This window comes from Cimex lectularius, unplaced genomic scaffold, assembly GCF_000648675.2.
Source record: "Cimex lectularius strain Harlan isolate CLEC.00 unplaced genomic scaffold, Clec_2.1 scaffold197, whole genome shotgun sequence".
Classification (NCBI taxonomy): Eukaryota; Metazoa; Arthropoda; class Insecta; order Hemiptera; family Cimicidae; genus Cimex; species Cimex lectularius.
This window is the reverse complement of record NW_019392961.1, coordinates 501,088-517,999: the sequence shown is the minus strand read 5'-3', so window position 1 is coordinate 517,999 and position 16,912 is coordinate 501,088. Positions and strand designations below refer to the sequence as shown.

General features: G+C 33.4%; 1 protein-coding gene across 6 annotated transcripts in view; it reads left to right on the top strand.

Moving 5' to 3' along the window:
* Nucleotides 1–16,912, top strand: part of LOC106665826 (sodium bicarbonate cotransporter 3) — a 102,797-nt gene that overhangs the window by 56,119 nt on the left and 29,766 nt on the right. For all 6 annotated transcript variants that reach the window (XM_014392594.2, XM_014392590.2, XM_014392592.2 and 3 more), the window contains exons 2-3: nt 5,119–5,219; nt 11,036–11,161. In XM_014392594.2, coding sequence (XP_014248080.1) covers nt 5,119–5,219; nt 11,036–11,161 — 227 coding nt within the window. The remainder of the gene's footprint in view (nt 1–5,118; nt 5,220–11,035; nt 11,162–16,912) is intronic.

Genomic DNA, 16,912 nt, shown 5'->3' with positions numbered 1-16,912 from the left:
TAAACATTGATTTCAAAGATTATTGTCTCGTCCGGACTATTAAGACTAAGATTGGGAAACTATGTGCGCTTTCTTCAGCCTTCTCGTGAAGGTTTCCGAAGGTACCTCGGCCTGAAAAATGATAATGCGAGCCCTAGGGTCATTGAAAGGTAAAAAGTTTGCTCTTTATACCCTTCCCATTCTCCAGTTCATCCTTGATCCATGGCGTTCAGTCACAGTCTCTTTTCATTGCCTTTTTTTATTGATCTTTTGTTTAAAATATCTGGTGTTTATGGACTGGAAAATTTATTGTTTTGATTCATGAGATCATGTATAAAGCAGTAAAGATAAATGATAAATTTTACACAGATAAAGCAGTTTAAAATGTTGTAAAAACTAAAATTCATTTTAGTTTTAAATCCTTTGGGCATTGTTTTTTTATAAGTCCATTGTTATTAAGTTGGCGGCCACGACAAGGTTTATGTTTGTGTCAAAATGTTATTAACTTTTAATTTAACCAGTGCATTATCTAAGGAGACACTTCTACCCCAGAATAAATTAATTTTTCTTCTTTTTCTAAAAACCCCTGGGGGTAGAGGTTTGGAAAATTAAACTAACACACAAACTTAAACTCTTCTTGTAAATCGTTAAATATTTAATTTTAATTATTACCTATTGGATAGAGGTTTATCAACTTCGGTAGAGGTTTGGAAAACTAAACTAACACGCAAACTTAAACTTTTCTTTTAAATCGTTAAATATTTAATTTTAATTATCAACTATTCTTAACTCTCATACATAGTAGGGATTTTTTAATAATCTCAAAATATAGTTCTTTATTAATGTTAAAGAGGAATTTCATTTTTTAACATTGTGCTACCTTTATAATTTCCTATAATGGTTTTCTCTGAGATATGTTTCGGTCCTCAGAATTTAAATATTTTTCAAATCCTGAACTAAGAACAATTAAATATATCATGCTGCACAGAGAGGTTTAATTATTTCTATTTATAGTTCATTATAATATGAACCACCAGTGACCTAAAAATAACAACTGGCCAACACACTATCTTGAAATATAATTTCATAAATATTTAAGTTTTATTCAGTTAGATATAATTAAATTGTAGTCGTCAAAACATTTGTCTTTTGTGGAAAGTAATCGAAGATTATATTGGATTATTTGGATACGCTTTTGGGTGATATTATCTCTTTGAATTTGAGGGGTGAGGAACTTGCAGTTTGGTCGTTTCCGATCATTTTGTAGTGCCATCCTTGCTGGGGTTTTTTCTGTCAGACGTGTTTTTGGCTTTCCGCCATTTTCAGTGCTTGGTCTTGTAGGTAGTCAAAAAGTGGTCGGAATCGACCAAACTACATGTTCATCACCCCACATACCTTAAAAGGAAATCTAAAAATTTATCTAACAATTTGAATGTCCGGCTTAAGTTCAGCACTTTGATGACAAACTTCCTTATTATGAACGTGCGAAAAAACGTGATTTCTTAATTAATTGAAAGTGATTAATTATTAAACGTATTGATGTATTAACCTTATTGTACTATAGTATATGTAAGCGTTTAATGCTTTTAATCAGAATAGTTGTAAACAATATATTTATAAGTAGGACTCTCATCTTCATCATTTCTATTACATTTTTCTTGTAAAACTTTAAATTAATTATAATTTTTCCATCCTTTTATCATGAAGAATTTTTTTCAAATTAGAACTAACAGTACTTAATATTATGAATTTGAACTCAAATTTAAGTTCAAGATATTGAAATGGGGATTAACAACTCTTAGTTTGGTCTGGTGTTACTCAGAATGTATTATAGAAGACAGAAGTCAAAGATACAAAAAAAAAATTCTATCAAAAGCCTGAAATTTCTGTACAATATAGACCCGATGAAGAATAAAATTACAGTAATGACAATCAAGTGAATTATTGATAATAATTACAATGAACTTTACTTTTTTCCCTTCTCAAAAGATAAACGTCGTTTATTCTTTCAAATATAGACATCATACACGAAAGAAAATCGTTAGAAAGACATTCAGTAGGCTGAAGAAACCAGTAATGGAGTTTTTTCGGTATGGAAATAGGAACAGCACTCCTTTGTTATAACGCCACATAAAAGGGCGAAGTATCATAAACCGATATCTTTCTGTTTTTCTAAGAGTGAGATCGCTTTTCATTTATTGGTGTGGTGTAAGAGTCCTTTTTATCTTTCCGCATCAATGTTCTCAAATTCTCGTAGAAACACCATTTTAGAACGCCATGTATAGATACAACTCATATCAACTCAATCAAATAATCGATAATTTTCAATCCCATTTGCTAATTGCACGATTATTTTTTTAATTAATTTTTTTACGAGGGTTTGCAACAGCAGAGGATATAGGTGTTTTTGAAAAAAACATGAAAAAAAAAACATTTGTAAGTATGTCGGGTTCGAATGCAGGGTCGCCGGATTCAAACCAGGGACCATTACCTTACAGAGATGATCGGCGTGTCAACGCCTAAACCGTTGCGGTCACCGACGCCCCTTAATTACTCAATTATTCTTGTTATTATTGTTAACATAATTGTATTATAAAACGTTTGTGTCATGCCATAAAGAGAAAAAATATAAATTTAACAGATTCTTGTCGTTTCCACAAGTACAGTATTATCAATTAATTATTCAGAAATCGTGAGATGCGGTCTGGTGTGATGTAGGTTTCAGAAAAACATTTTCTTTATCGTACCATCGTTTCGATCTTTATTGAGCCCTGAAGGTGATCTCAATCACCACATTATCAATTAACTTTATGCAAAATTCAAATAAAAGGAAGTTTGTCGAACTTGGAAAAAAATGCCTGCATTTGATGTATAAATATATTTAATTGGGAACTTAGAAAATAATGTTCTTGACAATTTTTATCCTTTTTGATCATTCTGGTCTCACTGTACATATCGTGTGGTAATGAGTTCTTTTTGTCTTATGTACTTCTCTAAAATCTGAATTTATTTATATCTACTTATTTAATAAAGTGTTCATTTCTCAAACTTGATGTTTTCCTCAAAACACAGGCAGCGTTTCTTCACCTTTGTGATTGTTTTTCACTGTAAATAATCAAACCTCACGTTATAAATTATAAATAAGTCGGCTCTATTTCCTGGATGAGAACATGAAAATTACAGTTCATCGATTGTAGAATCAATCTCATTTGAATATGAAGTTTATCGTTATAAGACAGTAGTGTTTTAACTCCTTTTATGATTTACTAAAGTTGGTATTTTTGGTCTGAGTAGCATGTACCTTCGTGGGTTCTAAATTTATCTTGTGATTATTAGGAATAAAAAGTGAAGCACACATTTGAAATTGAAACAGGATAATCTGGTTATCCAGATGTTTTGTGCTGTTGTTAAAATAGATTCTTTTAAGTCGGTTGGTTTTTTTGAAAGAAGATACATGGCATACTGGGGCGATAATTCGTAAGGAGGTTTTCTGCCGCTCTTGTCAACTTATCGCCTTGTAAGCGCCGGTTTACAAGGGTGCAAAGAGAAAGACTGCTCTTCTACATGGGTCGACATGGTATTTTCGTCCTCTACATTTTATATCTCACGTGCAGAATAGTGATGTTTATTCTTGCCCTCATCAATATTATTTTAACTTCGTTTTCTGGTCGGTTTGTAATACATTCATCGAGCAGTACGAATACCAAAATGTGGTTGAGAAAAAAGCTGCGAATAAGCGGACCAAGGTGATCAATTTTGATCCGATTGTTTCAATTTAAAAATTTTAAGAAAATTGCGTTACTAAACAGGTTCTTCGTACCTACAAACTCGAATAGGCCAATAATTGTCGTACCACATAAAAGCAATTATTTAAAATTTAAGCGCAGAATCTGATTGACGCCACTCACATCATTGTTTCTGTAGTGGCCTGACAATAAACCTCTTGTTTTTAGATCTGTGCCCAGTACGATATCTCCACTTTTTATTGCTTTCCATTTTTTGTTCGGTTCCAAAAATGACTTTAGTATGTATGGTATGTATTGTCAGTGGTGTGGTAGCTCTTCCTTTATTTGCAAGGCCGTCTGGTTTCTCTATTTCTCTCATTTTCGGGTATGTAATTAAGGATACCTGTTTTTATTCCTTTTTTGCTTGCTTTTATTTGCAATTCATAGCTATCTTTGAGTTGTGCTAAATAAACAGAATTTAGCGCTGCTTGGCTATCTACATTCTGAAAAACTGAGCTGGAAAGAGACGGCGAACCTATGAATTACATTAGGATTGAATACTTTTATCTGTTCCTTCTTGCATTGCAGATCCATTGATGTAGCATCAGTCTTCCCTCATTAACAACACTTCCTTTTGCTCCTGAAGTATGGAAGTTTTTATTTTAACTCGAATAACATGCTCATGCCATCCTTTAGAACCATAACTCTCATTGCGGTGATTCTGTCTTTCCGTTAACGTTCGAACCTCCCTAGAGATTCTTTCTGCTTGCTATGTGTGCACGATTTTCATTCTATCCCTTATTATCATCCAGTGAAGAACAGTATCCATACTAGACTCGTTCTGATCGCACATCTGATACATATAAATAAACCATTTTACTGCGTTCTTTCCTTTTTTTGAAACGTCAGTGAATTATAAGATTTTACCTTTCTTTATAAGGTTTTCCAGCATTTCCACCCCTTTTGTTTATTCGAGTCCGGAAGTTTAATTCAACTGAAATGTATTGCTTGGGCAGTTCGGTGTAGTTCATATTCTATCATTAAGGTAGTGCCATCTTTTCCGTTTACGTTTTAATACCTCTGGAGATACATTCTCATCGACTCTAAACCCCTGTACCTTCATGCATTCCACCAGAACTGTAGTTATTACTTATGACAATTACTCTACTATATTACCATAATGTTTGACTCCATTATCACTGTTTTTACACATGGATTGTTCCTACAGTCCTACGGTTTTCTTAGACATCAAAATCCTTCATTCAGTTCATCTTCCTGTTGCCTTTAGAACACAGTAGTCAGCACTTCATATTTTCGCTAGTTTTCTAGGAAAGTGTACATTTTTAAATTGTTCTTAGTGTTAAATGTCTGATTGATTTTATAGAAAACTTACTTACAAAAATTTTTGTTTCAGACCTTGGAACATGGACACATCCTCCGGAGACGACGAGGCTCCCAAGGATCCAGGAGCCCAGCAGACTCACTTGCAAGGCTACACAGAGCTGGATTTCCAAGGTAATTTTGAACAAAAGCCAAACTATCAAATTAAAAAACTTTCTTTTTTAACACTTTTTTCTTTTTTAAACACTTTTCTAATTAAAATTTTTAAAAAATAACTGAAGAGGAAGATATTGGAAAGCAAATCATTTAACTCCTTTTTCCGTTCAGTGACTAGTGGACTTTATTACAAAGGGTTCGGAATCTAGTCAAGCGCAATTGGACGAGTTCAAATATTTGCCGTCCTTCGAACTAAATCCTTTGGGAACGCAAGTCTTATCACCTTGTCCTTTTCCTACTCGACCAATCGTCAATATGGCAGTCAGGGCCAGAACTACTTTGTGCCCTTGGTGTTCCTTATCTAAAAGAATGAAACATTGATGGAGGTAATGAATATCAGACTACACTGTTTTGTATTTAATCTACCTTGGGTAGCACAAGACGTGGAATAAAATTGTAAGTTTCAAATAAAGACTCAGGGCGCGAGGATTATACTAAAACCTGCACTGCGTAGAAGTTCTGGAAACAGTAACCACAACATATCTTTTTCCTCTTGTTTTATTTTTTCATACATTCTCACTCTCATTCCGAACTATTATTCACTCATTTATGATAGATTGTACTAAGAGAAAATTGTTTAAAAAATCGACAGAGTCCAACAGGTTAATTAACACCCTACGTATATCTTGGTTAGGCTGTTGGATTAACTTGTAACATTAACATAGTTACGTCATGCTCGTAAAATTTCAATTTGTGTTAAAGGTTCGAATGTCATTTCTTAATCAAATTAAATATGTAAATTAATTGCAATACTTGGTATAAATGTGACGTGTATGTGAATCTTTTTTCTTCATATCAGCATTACTTGGCTGTCAGTTAATCCTCTTTAATTTGAATTTTGTTTTAATTGAATTTTGTTGTGTAAAAGAGAGTCCTTGTTATTGATTGACAGAAGTTAACTGAACATCCGCCCAATTTAACAGGGACAATAGAATATATTAAAATTATTGTCATATTCTGCGGATCTTTAGGCGATGTGCTCAAGTTTATCCAATAGGGGCAATATTTATACGAATAATTTATGCTAGACCTAGACTGTTATTTAAATAAAGAAAAATCCACTGTCTAAAGAAAATAAATACATTAATGGAGTTCAAATATTCGTTGCTATGCTCTTCAAAAAGTGAATTAACAGTTGAAACGGATGTTGCTGTTTGTGTCAGAAATTTAATTTTCTCGTAGGTGGTTCCTAAACTAACATACAAAGGGCTGATGAGGCAGTTAGGAAACCTCATCTTCATAAAGGACGATTATATGATCATTACGAGAATTACAAATACAGACCTATTCAAACGTTGGAGTTTTATTAATAGTCAAATTTTAATTAAAAAGAAATTGTACGACAAATTAGTAATATAATAATAAATAAATTTGACGTCCTAATAGTTCCAACACATGATCAGCGAAGTGACCGGGTCAAATTTAAGTCCTTTAATTTCTTTAGAATTAACAGAAACCTAAGTTATGTGTAATACATTTGTTTCTGTAATAAATATAATGATAACGTCTATTTTTGCGTTAAAGTGTGGAGTTTTGTCTATAAAGCTTGGACTCTTTTTTAATGTTTTTATTTTTATTTACAGTATATTATAACTACCCTCAATTCGGTATTAAGTAACACTGAGTGTATAAATCAATCAAATAAATAAGATTGAGAAACTACCCACAGGCAATACTCATATAAGGTTTAAGTGTTCTCTTTTTAATCGAGGTTAGTGTCACTATCACTGGAAAGTAGATCTCTCGACCATCGTTTTTTAATCGGCGAGAAGGGTTTGAGGGAATACGTCGGAATGAGAGTTTTTCTTTTGGTTTATGATGATTAGGAGGTTGTATGAAATTGGCAATTGCGGAAGCGTATACATCTTGGACAAAAGGAATATTTAGGTCTATATGGATAGTATCGATGGTTACATAACCTATAATTTTTCTGAGGATTTTGGATTAGGCTCTTTGGAAGAGGGGGAAATTGGAATGTTTGGATGTACCCCAAACTTCCAGGCGGTAAGTCCATATCGGCTTCACAATGGTTTTATAAAACAGTCTTTGTTTGTCAGAGGTAAGTTAGAGCGTTTATCATGAAGTCGTGAAGCGCTCTGTACCGTTTCAAAACTTCTTGTCCTTTCAATCGTGCGTGTCGTTTGAATTCGACGTTAGACGTTAGCCAATATGTAGTCCTCGATACCGTACCTTGTCCATCTTGGGAGGGGTACTTGGTTGAAATAGACTGGAGGGGTATCTTTTTGCTGAGATTGAAAGTATCTGAGTGGATTTTTGTGGTTTAAATTTTATCTTTTTTTGTACATCTTGTCTCCAGTAGTGTGATGGCTGAAGGATCGCTGTATCATCAGCAAAGGTCAGGGTGGTTTGAAGGGTAAAGGGTGGTGGTTTGAAGATGGGATGCGAAGTCAGCTGTGTACACCTGGTAGAATACGGGGCCCATAAAAATGCCCTGGGTGTACACCAGAGTGGAGAAGATAGCTTGGGGAAGACGCCTACCCTTCAATGACTCGGAAGTACCGGTCAGTGAGGAAGCTTCGCAGGATAAGGTAGTTTGTAGAGGAATGGATGTCCTTGAGCAAAACCATCAAGCCCGGGTGCCAAACTCGATCAAAGGGCTGGAGCACATCAAGGAAAACCCTGTACAGTACTGTCCCAATTCAAGAGTGGCAGTAATGACAACTTCAACGCGATAGCACTGTTGGACTGCTACATCACGGCTGCGGAATCCAAACCAATGGTATGTGATAACTTTTTTTAGAAAACAAAAGACAGTCACAAGAGAATCATCACTCCACATGAAAGGTTGGCAGCCACACTACGATTTCTACAGGGATGAACTACGAAGAACTTAAGTTCTCTACTACGATTTCTGCTCAGCGCTTAGGGGTTATCTATACCGCATTTCTCGTTGCATTTGTATCCTTTGTTTTGAAAAGTCTGGTCGAGGACCGAATTTCTTTTATTTCTATCATAGTAATCATTGTCCACCAGTTTCCATAAACATGGTAAACTTTTATACAATTCAATCACCTCAACAATAAAATCAAGATTGGATGTCATTGCCAATAAAGAATAAACGTTTTTGACTTTTTGAGAATGTACGACGGAATGTTTGCTCAGTGGTAGAAAGACGGAGACTGCGCCAAAAAAACGCGGGTTTTCCCATTCACGACCAGGCCAGCGCTCCAATATTCCTCCGTTTACGCCAGGTTTTCCCATTCACGAACGCGCCATGCCGTCGTCGCGCTGCAGATGTTTGGAGTGGCGCGATGGAGTTTGGGCCGGTCGAATATTCGGCGCAGCCCGGCACGCCAGTTCAGTTTTGCCATTGACGTGGTTTTTGGAACGGCGTCGCTCCGTTTGGACTGCTGGGAGCGATCGTGAATGGCCACCTTTAGAATCAAGGGTTGGAAAGATATGTTTTTAAATAAGCCGCTCTAGAATTGATAGGAGACTAATAGGCCTGTAGGAAGTAGGCCGATGTTCGTTTATTGGGTTTAGGAATCATACGGATGTCGGAATGTTTGCACGAAGAGGAAAATAGGTTGTGCGTAGGACTGAATTAATATGGACAATGAATATTATGGATTTTTTGGGAAGGTGTTTGATGATTTGAGGAGTTAACATGTCAAATCCAGGAACTTTTTTAAGTTTGAGTTGGCGTATAGCATACCGAAACTGCGTCCTGGGTCAAATTCAAAATATCTGCAAACCTTCATTCGTCCACCTTTTTCTCGAATCGACACTTTTTTTGGTTGACCCTATATTAAAAATAAGATTTTTCATGACTAATTAAGATTCCGATGAAATCGTGAGGGTCCAATCTTGTAGTAATATTACGGAAGCCGAGAGTCTAATATGGCAGATTACTTGACTTAATTGAAGCCCTAATTGTGTATAATCCGGAAGTGGTAGGTGCATGATTACGGGAATAATTCAACTCATCGATCACCGAAATCTAGACCTGCTCTCGTCTCATTTTGACCCAGTTCTTTAAAAACGCTGCTATGCATTCGGCTAAATTGTTTTAGTGATTCTAAAATAAATCGGGTATAAGAAACCTGATTAAATTTTATATAAATGAAACAGAAAGGCCGCATGTTTAACGAAAAATGTACAGTTTGAGAGATAAGATTACATTATCCCACATAGGGTATAGGGCAGATGCTGTTTTTAAATCCAGCTGCGTTGAAAAAAAATATTCCCAGGCTTAGTTTCTCTTTAGTTTCTCAAATATTTTACTATTAACATATTTGATAATTCAATTATAATAGGAAGGTTCAAAAACATGAAATGCGGAGGCTTGGCAAAAAGAAGTTAAAAAACGAAATTAACAGTAAATAATTCTTTTTTATATTTGTTACAGTCTGAATTTCGTCGAAGGGCTATGTACACTTACCACCCTTACTAAATTGACTAAACATGGATTTTTCTAAATTTGGTTAATAACATCTGGCACGCCTATTCTAAATATATCAACAATATTTTTAATATCTTTATTTTTCATAATTTGTACATCGATTATAGAATTTTAGTATGTTTCTATACTTTTGTAAAGCGTGTGTATATATTATTGGTCCTGAATGTTTAATATTAAAAACTAATGAAGCAGTATCTTCCCAATCAGACTATCAGTCCTTTGTTACAAGCCATTTGGAGTGTGCCAGTGCTGTTTTTACCTGTCAATAAATGTGATGTCGATAGACATAAGAGAGGGTAACGTAAAAAGCGGTGCAATTTTTAATGTTCGAATCTGGCTATCTTCAGGTGGGAGACTTCTCTTACTGCGATCAACTTAAAATTGTTGGGCTGGATACTCTAAACCTGCGTAGGGTTGCTGGTTCGCTCACGTTTTCCTGTAGAGTTCTTATTGGCGTAATAATGCTCCTAATTTTGTCTCCTCCTTTCATTTGAATGTTTCTAATCGGAACTTAAAACTTTATTCTCCTTCAAGTGCCTTTTTATAGAACTAGTTATGGGTCTTCCGCTTGTATTCCTCCCCTAGTTAATTTCCTCAATGACTCATCAGATATTAGCCATCCATTATTTTACAGTCACAATGTGTATAAACGACTAATTTATTGTTGGCTAACTCATTCAGCAGACCAAGTTGATCATTTATATACACTGTCTATAATTACTTTAAATTTACTTTTATGCCTAGTTTTAAATTGTAGTTTAATTATTTTATTTCCTACTGTCCTATTTTGAGAACGTACCCTGTCTGGACTATGTACAAATAAATAAATAAAGGTTTCTAACTTTGGAAAAGAGTAGGCAATTTGTTTTAAAAATGGTTTTATATATAAAGTAAAAATAATTTGAGGAGAGATTTGTTAAGTTTTGTTTTTTCGTTATTGCACTTGCTCATAGTTTTTTCCCAGTGAACCTTTGTTATATATGCAGGAAGAAAGTTCAATACTTCAACTTAAAAAGTGTTCTGGCCGTTCACAATCCGATTCAGTAGTAAATTGAATTTCTCGATACTGGTGGTAGTCGTGGATGGTAGTTTGTTGGGCCAGTTTAAAGGTCAGATGTGCGAGGTACGCATTTTCGAGGCATGAGTCGCCCGTAGACGATACACAAGCACGGCATGGGCAGTTCTGTTGACAGGTTCAATGCGACTATCGATTCGAAGTATCCGTGACATGTTTCAATCTAACACGGGTCAGACGGTGAAAACATCCTTTTGTACCAAAAATGTATCGTGTGATAACGTGAATTGTAAGAAAGTTTATGACAGATTTGTTTTTTTTTGTTTTTTTTTTAAGGGCACCGTGCTCATTCCATATACGTCGGCGTCCATCTGCCGGGAAAGAAAAGACACAGACGTCATCACAAACATCACCACAAAGCAACCCCGCACGCCAAAGGACCTCAAGAACAGGAAGTCCCAAGTGAGTATTTTATCTATTCCACGTTTCATTCGTCCTATTTTCTTAATAATATTGTAATTGTTTATTTGTTTGATTTCGTATTACAAAACGCTTAAATGGCATATTTTGAATACACAATTAAAAATTTCATGATTTCCAATTAGTAAATTTTAATAATATTATTACAAACAAAAAATTCTTATTAAGAAATTATACTATGAAATCTGTTTGTGCAACATTGTGAAGACTAAATATAAAGATTTCGGATTGGTCTGGTTGTGAAACAACTTTAAAAACAGTAGTGTGGTTTTGTATTTTTTATCTGTCAAAAGGGAATTTTTTGACAATCTGGTTATCACAAAAACTGACCAATTTCATTATTTCGAAGTTGCCTGGTTATGTGAATTAATAAAGAAAAAGATTACACATAAAAAAAAGTTTAGTGAAAAATAAAATTTTATGATTTGGAATTTGTTTAATAATCATTAACTCATAACGAATTACTCTTATTATTCTTAGTCTCATTATTATTCCATATTTTCTTATTTGTGATGTCACAAAAACATATTAACAATTTTCAGATTGCTTAAGTTTCTTTATCACAAAGTATGACCAAGTTTCCTGCTTATGTGACAAGTCGATGATCCCAGAAAAAAAGTATTATAAAAAATAAAACTATGTATGTGACTTTGGAATTTGTATGATAATCATAAAAAACTCATAACGAATTATTCTTATTCTTAATCTTATTATTTCATATTTGCTCATTTGTGTACTGAGCTGTTGTCACAAAAAACATCTTAGAAAAGGATTTTACTATTTACAATTTCCAGATAGTTGACAGTATGTTTATCACAAAAAAACATTACAGATTTCATTATCTCAAAGTTTCCTGATGACTTGACAAAGTGATTGTGGCTCGAAAATAAAGTTTAATGAGAAATTTTACGAATTGGAATTTGTACGATAATCAATAAAAAAACTTTAATAAATTAGCATTTCAAATTTGCTTATTTGTGTGACTGTGAGGTTATCACAAAAGCCATCTTGTAAAACGATTTTACTATTTACAATTTTCAGATTGTTTAAGTTTGTCTATCAGAAAAAACCACACCGATTTCATTGACCAAGCGATGATCCCATAAAAATTATATATGACTTGGAAGTTTTAGGATAATCATAAATAACGCTAATGAATTATTATTTCATATTTGCTTATTAATGTGTCTGTGAGGGCAAAAAACATCTTAAGAAAGGGTTTTACTTAACTTCACTAATTTCGTGGTCCGCTTGACCAACTAATTCTTTACAATTAATTAAGGTTTTTAGTTGAGATGAAAAAAAGTTAATTGCACGAGAGGGATTCGAACCCACGACCTTCGGCTAGATACGCCGCTGCTTTACCACCTTAGCTATCGTCGTGGGTTCGAATCCCTCTCGTACCATTAACTTTTTTTCATCTCAACTAAAAACCTTAATTAATTGGTCAAGCGGACCACGAAATTAGTGAATTTAATGAATTAAAATGAAGTACATTTCACTAAAGCTCTCCGTCGCCATTTCAATTGTCATCGAGAATCCAAACCGATTACACGACATTTGAAAATGGCAAAAGGAGGAAAAACTCATAAGGTGGGGTTGCGATAGGGAGTTGATGTCCGAGTGGATCGAGGTCACGATGGCTCAGGTGGTAGACCAGCGGCGTATCTAGCCGAAGGTCGTGGGTTCGAATCCCTCTCGTACCATTAACTTTTTTTCATCTCAACTAAAAACCTTAATTAATTGTAAAGTTTTACTTAACAATCAGTTTTCTGGTTGTTTTAAAATTAAGAAGAAATGAAATGCTTAATTCTAATTTATTTTTGTGTTAGTGTGATGATTTCAAATGGTGTAAATGGCAGTAAACTATCACAAAATAAACCCCAACCTGAAATATTACACATAGTGTCTTAATTTGACTCAATATGATTATAAACAAAAACACTTTGATGAAACTTTATAATTTAGAATTCGTCTAATTATTTAGAAGTTGGATTGTTAAAATAATTCCTAGTGATAGTTTTTTTATTACGAATTTTCCCAATGGTTATCACAAAAAATAACGTAGTGACTCATATATGTTCCGAAATTGTCTATTTGTGACATAGTGAAATTATAAAAACCCTCATAGTATGAAAGATTTTAGGATAAAAAAGTATTTGCCTTGAAAGTTTTCTAATTTGGTTAATTATCGAAAAAAACAAGTAAAAAATATTAAGTAAGTGAAGAATATCATGATGCATAATTATTTTATTTTTTGCCAATGTGATACTCAATACACTCAATGTTATGTTAGATTCGTAATTAATTTCTGCTAAAAAATGTTAATAATTTTTATGAATTCCTGCAATGACGTAACTTTTTTATATTTGACAATTTGGCGGATGTTCGGAAGCAATAGAAATAATAAATAAAAAAAGAAGCGTTCGACATTACATTTTTATTAATATTTATAGTTTCTTTGCGTCCATTGCAATATGGTATCTACGAACAGTGAGAAACGTCATTTAGATATTTTGTCTCTTTGTATTGATATTCATTTGAGATTATCTTCGAAAAGGGCAGGTTTCATAGCGCAGAAATTCGACATGTCGATATCACATGATATTGATGTCCCATTGAAATGATCTTGGTAAAGAGCTTATCTCAAAATCGTATCATGGACCAGAAATTGACTATTTATGGCTTTATATAACAGAACATCAAGTTTCACGAAAAGGATATATTATGAAAATATGTTTTTTGCGTGAGTATTTGGACGAAAGCACTCTTTTGCACGACATCCTGTAATGTATGTATAAATTGATAACGTATTGTCAACACAGCTAAAGAAAATATGTTTCCAGCAAATAATTACTTTGTATACATATTTTTTTGACAATAGTTACTGTCACCCTTTTGAACGACATTATAAAATGCAGCTTTTGAAACAACGTCATTACATTATTTCTTCTTACTTCGTGATAAAACGAGTAATGTCGTGTTCCTTATCGCTTAAATAGCCAAACTTGAAATTTTGCAAATATTTGCGTTTTTACAGAAAATTTTCAATAGACGCTACGCATTTAAAATTAGATAAGGCATATGTGCCCCACTTTACGTCAAGCTTTACGTAAAAGTATGTATATACAGGGTGTTCGGCTACTGGTATTACAAACTTTGCCCGTAGATTCTAAATTCAAAATGGAACCAAAAAGTCGTAACTATGGTCCGAATGTCAGCAGTTTCAGAGTTATTCCACTTTTTCCGATTTTTTAAGATTTCACGACCTTGCTTCAAATAAACAATGATAACTCCAAAACTAAAAGGTTTTGGACAAATCCGTTGATACCTTTGTAAACTACGTTTAATTTCCAATAAGATGTGATCAATACTAAGCTTGTAAACATTCACGAAATAAGTGTTTTAGTAGCGAGAACTTTGAAATTTTTTTTTTCAAAGTTGAAAAACTTACTATGGTGATTCTAAACGACAATTCCCAAACCTAGAGACCAGGATATTTCAGAAAACGTACTCCATTTAATATCCTTTTTAGTGGTGTGATTTATTTTTTAATTACTTTTTTCAAAAAGGAAGAAATTAATGGAGGAAAGGAAAAACCGTGGCTGACGGATTGGTAAGGTGGAAAATTAAAAAAAAACTTAAAGAAATTTTGAATGAATTTATTAAATTTTTTTAAAATTTGGGTTCGAAACCGAAATATCGCAAGTGTTACTTATTTCCCAACACGACTGCACTTTGGTTAAAGAATTATTGTATTATTATTCTCCGGAATAAAAGATTTAAGATAAGTTTTTTTTTATCTATTATTACTAATCTTTCCACCTTAATCCTTCAACCACGGTTTTTCTTTTCCTTCATCCATTTCTTCATCTTTGAAAAAGTAATTAAAAAAGCAATAGCACCACTAAAAAGGAGATTAAATTGAATACATTTTCTGGTCTCTAGATTTGGAAATAGTAGTCACCATAGTCAGTTTTTCAACTTTGAAAAAAATATTATTTTTCAAAGTTCTCGCTACTAAAACGCTTATTTCACAAAGGTTTACAATTTAATATTGACCACATCTTATTGAACATTTAAGGTTGTATTATACTATTAGTATATCAATATAGAAACAAATGTGGTCAGAATAAGCGAAGATTGGGCCGGTGGCCGCAACAGTTTAGGCGTTGTCACGGCGCTCATCACTGTAAGGTAAAGGTCTCGGGTTTGAATCCAGCGGTCCTGCATTCGAACCCGACATACTTACAAATGGGCTGTTTTTCAAAAACACCGGCACCCCGAGGGTTGATATGACCTCTGCTGTTGCGAACTCTCGTAAAAAAATAAATAAATAAAATAAAATAAGCTAAGATTGTAGCAAATCCTAAATAACGATCAAAGAGGAAACAATATTCTATAAGAAAACACTGCGGAAAAAATAACCATAAAATGTGAAAATTGTTCTTAAAAATCAACCAGAAATGCTAAATTATTGTAATTGTTTTAAATATCCCTTTTTAATATTTAATCCTTTTAGCACCATTTTTATCATTTTTTTGTGAAGTTCTAAGCAAAATATTTTACCAGCCAAAAATGGAGAGAAATAATAAAGGGTGAAATAATAAATTTCTGCGTACAGCACGTGGTCTTAAAATTTGGTACTTATAGCGAAAATTTATTGTTAATATTTGAACTTGCTATGCGAGGAAGCTAATCCTTGCGTAAGACATAATGTTGCGTCAGCTTTAAAGCGGCAGTGCTTACTGTATAATAGACTTAAGCTTAAACCTTTTCATTAAATTAAATTATTTATTGTTTACTAAGAGAATCTGTACTTAATCAATCGAGAAAATACATTCGTTACTTCTTGATCAGTCGGTTAATAAAGGACGAAACTTCCGGACGTTTGATTGATATGACTGTTTTATGATAAAGAATTCCCTTTCCAATTCTAGCAGACGCGTTTTCGGTTGAAGACATGATTTATGTAGTTTCCCTTTCGATCGGCCGTCACCAATCATGTAAAAAATGGATCGTTATCACCCCTCTGAAGACAAGTCACGAAGAAGAATGAAGTATCTTAAATTTCTCTCTAGTAACGATTCTTTCTGTTGTTGATATATATACCAGAGATTCTATTTTCAATTAAAAAATTATACTTTAAATAGTATTTTATTGCAAATTGTTAAGAATAATTAACTGGCCGTCGCCTTCTTGTACGGCCTTCTTGAGAAATCTGGCAGAGTAAAGTGTCTTTGAAACAAGGCCAACTCTCTGACAAATTCATTCTTAAATTTTTCCCCTTTCCAAAGATAAAGAGAATTTACAATGTTTTCTTCAGTAATGGGATTTTCATAAAAACTATGTGATATAGAAAGAAATGCGTTTATTTGCAAAACGAAATTAATATGAAGACAAACATGGACTAAATTGGTTATTCCTAAAACGTGCTAACCTCATATTTTATTAAAATAAACTAATGTTTTATTTTAATAAAATTTTAATTTGATAAACCTTTAATGGAACTAGCCATTTACATATTTGATTGTACTTTTCTTTCATGCATTATTAATTTATTGAAGAGGTTTAATCAATACATACGATTGATTCAATTGATACGCAACACAGAATATTTGACAATATTGATCATCTATTATTGACCATTGAAACAAATGAATGTTGCCCGTCAGCAAGATTTAATTGCAATACGGGCCCTCTGTATCACTTACTCACCCCTACTGTTTGATT